The 5,125-nt window shown below is 38.3% G+C and overlaps 1 protein-coding gene and 1 long non-coding RNA gene across 2 annotated transcripts in view; both read right to left on the bottom strand.

The window, feature by feature from the left end:
- LOC112096803 lies at positions 1 to 1,522 on the bottom strand. Its single transcript, XR_002904628.1, has 3 exons — positions 795 to 1,522; positions 560 to 647; positions 1 to 467 (listed from the first exon to the last, which is right to left on the bottom strand). It is a non-coding gene; the product is annotated as an uncharacterized LOC112096803 (long non-coding RNA).
- Positions 1,523 to 2,155: 633 nt separating this feature from the next.
- The window catches only part of LOC18037540 (mitogen-activated protein kinase kinase kinase 5), a 5,259-nt gene continuing 2,289 nt past the window's right edge, over positions 2,156 to 5,125 (bottom strand). Inside the window, exons 5-11 of the mRNA XM_024181355.1 lie at positions 4,983 to 5,125; positions 4,710 to 4,785; positions 3,853 to 3,912; positions 3,635 to 3,760; positions 3,045 to 3,254; positions 2,826 to 2,923; positions 2,156 to 2,714 (exon numbers count right to left, since the gene is read on the bottom strand). The exon at positions 4,983 to 5,125 is cut by the window's right edge and continues 12 nt beyond it. Of these exons, the coding sequence (XP_024037123.1) occupies positions 2,519 to 2,714; positions 2,826 to 2,923; positions 3,045 to 3,254; positions 3,635 to 3,760; positions 3,853 to 3,912; positions 4,710 to 4,785; positions 4,983 to 5,125 (909 nt within the window). The 3' untranslated portion in view covers positions 2,156 to 2,518. The remainder of the gene's footprint in view (positions 2,715 to 2,825; positions 2,924 to 3,044; positions 3,255 to 3,634; positions 3,761 to 3,852; positions 3,913 to 4,709; positions 4,786 to 4,982) is intronic.

The following is a 5,125-nucleotide window of genomic DNA, read 5'->3' as shown; positions in this document are numbered from 1 at the left end:
TTCAAACAGATTCAGCACAGTGATTAAATATCCTTAAAACAAATAGACAATAAAAAAAACAAATGTTAATATTTTCAAATAAAAACAATGAACTTTAGATATCATTTAATGATAAAATGTAATTAGAAATGATTTTACATTCATCAAAGATCACAAAAGTAAGAAGATAATTAAAGAACCTCAAAGCCAATAAGCAAAAAGCCATTGGAGAAAACCAAATGTCATTGGAAGTAGACTTCAATCATGTAAATAGCTGATTGGACTATGTTTGCAGGAAATTCATTTGCTAGACGCTATACTTATGACAATACTTTCCTAAACACTGTTACGGCTTTCAAAGAGAAGGAAATGAGAAGAAACCAGTTTCATAGCAGCTACTGGGGAAGAAAACCACCTTAATACAACCTTGATCATCGCCAGAGGCAACAGTTGACTCTGTCACGTTGATCAAACTATAAATAGCATCCCTGCAAATAGATAACATATCAGAGCATCAGAACCATATTTCTTGGACCATTAATGATCAATAATTTGAGAAAAAATAAATATGGGAACTTACTCATGAGAATCCTCAAGACGAGCAATAGTGGCTCCAGTCTCCACATCCGTGGCCAGAATTGAACGGTCAGTTGAACCCGTCAGCATCGCTGCACAAGTCCATTGGAAGGAAAAAATTAAGACTTTAATTACAAAAAAAAAACCACATAACTACAAATTAGCAAAATAATATCTTGATACAGTTCAAATCAAACCCTAATTATAAATTAATTCAGAAAATCTAATCTAATACTAACGTTTTGCTTGATGATTCTGGTGGTAAAGCGAATGTGGGGCGAAGCTAGAACAATAGTTCTGATGTCGTGCGGTGAGGAGATGATGGTACAGTAGCAGCGCAGAGGTGGTTGAGCAATAGTTGTGGCGTCCCACCGAAGCCCTTGACGACAGCTATTCTAGCGTTGGAGATGGATTGCGCGAGGAACAGGGTTGTGCTTGTGCCGCCGTTGATCATTGTCAACGAAGAACATCAGCCCATCCTTCTGCCTTCGTTGATCGTTGCCGACGGCGGAGATCAGCCTGTCCTTGTGCCGCCGTTGATCGTTGCCTAGGAACTCCTTCAGTTGCCACCGTTGATGGCCGTGGTGAGGCGCGTGTGAGGTGAGGAGTGGTGAGGTGTTTGACGTGTGTGAGGTGAGGGAGTGGTGACGGTGAGGTGAGTGAGTGAGTGGTGGGGATTTTTTTTGTTTATTTCAGTTTTACAGGTTTGTTTTTTCAAATTTTTTTAATTATTGAATAATAAAACAAATCTCAGCCATTGGATCCACTCTATTCAATCCAACGGTAATTTTCTACGTACTGTAACTACCCCCGTTGAACCGGTTGCCATATTTTTTTCTACTTTTATTCATTTTTTTCTTTTTTTTTTCAAACTAAAACCCCAGCCATTGGATTCAAATAAGCTGAATCCAACGGCTCAAGGGCAGCCCCTGTACCATACAGGGATTTTATGCCCTGCATGGTAGCCGTGTCCCTCACACTAATGAGCATAGTTCCTAAGCATGTTTTTTCCTAGGAAAGAGTGTGGGGGATTATTATCGCTTTCAGACTTTTTGAAAGAGTCTTGGTCGTTTCTCATGTGGCCCTTTTAGCAGGGGCATGTGGAATTGTGGAACACGCATGAGTTCCAATGGGCTAATGCTTACCGCAATTGTCAAGTGTCACTCCATCAGTGGACCACACATACCATTTCCAATGGAGGAATTTCGAGAAAAGTTAGAATGACAAACCAATAACCCGTAACCATGTATCCAGCACCAGCACTAGCACGTCTTTTTAAGGACGAGTTTTGTCATTTTCGATTTCGTAAAATAGAAAATTATTGTTGGGCCGCCGTGGATCCCATAACATTATAACAACACCACCAACAGATGTACACATAACGCATTCTTCATTACACGAAAAATGGGAAAGCTTCTACTTCTATAGGGTATTTGAACTTCTTTTCCTTTCTTTTCTTTCAATGTGAAAAATAGTAAGTACAATACAGATTATATACATATATGTAGAGAACAATCCAACAATGGAGACCCTCAGATTGTCCCATCCGAATCGGATTCTTCGTAAAAAAGAGTGACCACTACATATGGGAGACTTAACCTATTCTCTGAAAATTTTGTTTTGAATCCGTCAAAATGTGTACATGGAGGTAAGAATATTAACCTGAAAAAAAAAGAAAAAAAAAACATAAAAATGAACTTCCATAATTGCAGAAGATCATTGTTAGTGAGTAGTGACAAAACCTGCTTCTACTTTCCGGCTACCTAGATATTCATACTTCCAGGACAAAAGGTGCTTGAAGCTTCGAGGGCCTTTTCATGATGAAGATGATGCAAATAGAGCACTCTATTAAGCGTCAAGTTTACCCTGACACAGCGCCGATCGGTCTCTAAAACAAGGTATTTTACCGTGTCATTGACAAACCCTATGAGAAACTAAGCCGCAAGACGTCCACTCCTCCGTTTCATCTTCCAACGCGATTCTTTTTGGAACCCCGACCAATAAGGCCAAGGACAATTGCAGAAGCACTGCTATGACGGGTGCTGGGTCCTGAATACAAAGGAGATAAACAAGGAAGAGCCTCGAGGGTGGAACGTGGAGAACAAGTGGAGGCAACTGTCAAGTCGGAAGTTTCGAGATGGGATCGTCGGCCATTTTCACTGGAGAAAAAGAATAACGCAAAAGTAAATAATTAACAATTTTGAGAAGAATGAGGAGGATTCAGTTAGTTAAGGGGCAAGAGGAAAGATAAAAGAGGAACGAACTGCTACCTTTCCAAAGTTGCCTTTCTTGAACTTCGTGAGCTTGAAAGTGCTGCCACTTGATCATATTTAGCGTCAGCCTTCTCTCTTGGACTATGCGGTTTCTCCTGTCAGGACAACACAAATACATTTTAAATCCCTATGAAATTTTTTTTTTTTTTTTTGGACTCAAAATCCCTATGAAATTTGAAGGAAAAGAAGTGGAATGGAATGGCTTATTTAGCTTACTGTCAATTGCATCCCACTAAACGACAGGGAGCAGGAAGGGACATCGGGTTGTTGCGAGTTTTTCAGAAATCGGTGTTCTAGTAACAGGCTTGCTGGTGGCCTCTCTGCAGGATTTCTTTGAAAGCAGCATCTCAGAAAATCTTTGCCCTCAGGTGACAAACTGTCAGGTATCGCTGGGGTATCCCTCATAACTTTGAACATTGCTGCGGCCTTTATCAATAAAAGAATGTTAAACAATTTATCAGAGGGTGGGATAAAAGAAAGACCAGTAAAAAGGGAAATTAAATAATTCATAATTTTGGGTGAATGAAATGGATTATTGTTGGGAAGAAAACTTAGGATTCTCTTCCTAGCAGGCAAAGAAGCCTTTCAGCAGCAAATCTAAAGAGTAGATATGATTGACGGAAACAAGAGTAACTAATGCAGTAGAAGTAGCAAGCAAGAAGAAGTTTAATGATGCAAAACCAAGTTCTTCAAAACCCTGAGTTACTTTCTTAGCAATGGCCAGTAATAGCAATTTGGCATAGTGAAATATGCAGTGAGTGCCGGTCACAATGAATAAATAAGTTTAAGAAACAGTTGATGCTCACCCCTTCATATTCACTCCAGGGAGGTTTCCCAGTATACATTTCAATAATTGTACAGCCCAAGCTCCAGATGTCAACAGCAAGTGCACTATCAGAACTTTTACCTTTCTGCATGACAGCCATCATGAGCTACAGGAAAAAAAATAATTATTTCAGCGAGGTGAGGCTCTAGGCTGCAAAAATTTATGTAGTAAAATGTAGAAATAGCTACTAGCAGGTACCTCTGGAGCCATCCAGTATGGACTTCCCTTCATAGAAAGATCAGCTTTTTGACCGGTAAGCTGCAAATAAGAATCACAATTCAAGCTCCAGTGAGAAGAGAGAAAAAAAAAATAATGCATTACATTCTAGATTATGAATTATTACAGCAACATAAAGAGCATGATGACGACACCATAATGTAGTTGGTGTTTTTGCAGCCAATCAAAATAATCATTCTCCAAATTATTTGGCTCATTACAGGAATCAGAAAGAATAAGTGCTGGGTTCATCAAATAATCCCATGAATTCCTAACATGTAAAGCAGTCGTAACACAAAAACATTTGACTGGTAATATAATAGCGTTTGAACGTAATAGACAAACGAAATGAGAATACTGCCCAAGACGGGTTTCATAACACAAGATCACAAGCCTTAGATTGGGACTATAACCATGTACTTACACAAGGACAATACCATCACATTTTCCCACAGGCACAAGAGCAGAGCCCACAACAAAATAATTTATCTACCTTTCATATTCAAGCATGCTATATAATTTATCTACCTTTCATATTCAAGCATGCTATGTAATTTCTTCTTTACTTCTTGCACCAGAGTAAATGATATAATCACATTAAAAAAAGCAATAAATATACATATTTTTGACAAATACACTTCAGAAAATGTCAATAAAACTCGCCGAATATCTATGAAGAGAAAAGAAAATAGCAAAATATAAATAAATAAATAGAAGATCCCTTTGAAAGTTACTGCAGTTGCACATAACTAAATTGTAAAAGATCTCACAGGCATGCGTTCACAACCATGTTTCTGGGTTGGCACATAAAGATAATTAAAAATTTACTAAAAACTCACATGTTTGGCCATTCCAAAGTCAGCAAGCTTAACAACCCCTGATGCATCGACAAGCAGATTAGCTCCTTTGATGTCCCTATGTTTTCCAGATAAAAATAGAACACTAAGGCTCTGAATAAACATGATAAAATACAATTTTCCTGCTACCATGATTACAATTCATTCTATACTTGACTTAAAACTAAACATATAAAGTTGCTATACTTTAATTTTGCCACACTAATCGTAAGCTGAGAAAAATATCAACTTCTCCGGCAAAGCACACTCTTATACCTGTGGATTGTCTTTTTGCTATGCAAGTATGCTAACCCACTAAGAATATGACGAGTAAAATTGCGCACAACTGATTCTGTAATGGCTCCACAATGTTCACGGACGTATTTATTAATCGATCCAGGATGAACATACTCCAGATA

The sequence above is a fragment of the Citrus clementina genome, unplaced genomic scaffold (genome assembly GCF_000493195.1).
Source record: "Citrus clementina cultivar Clemenules unplaced genomic scaffold, Citrus_clementina_v1.0 scaffold_7, whole genome shotgun sequence".
Taxonomy (NCBI): Eukaryota; Viridiplantae; Streptophyta; class Magnoliopsida; order Sapindales; family Rutaceae; genus Citrus; species Citrus x clementina.
Note: the sequence above shows the minus strand (reverse complement) of the source record. Positions and strands in the feature narration are given on the sequence as shown.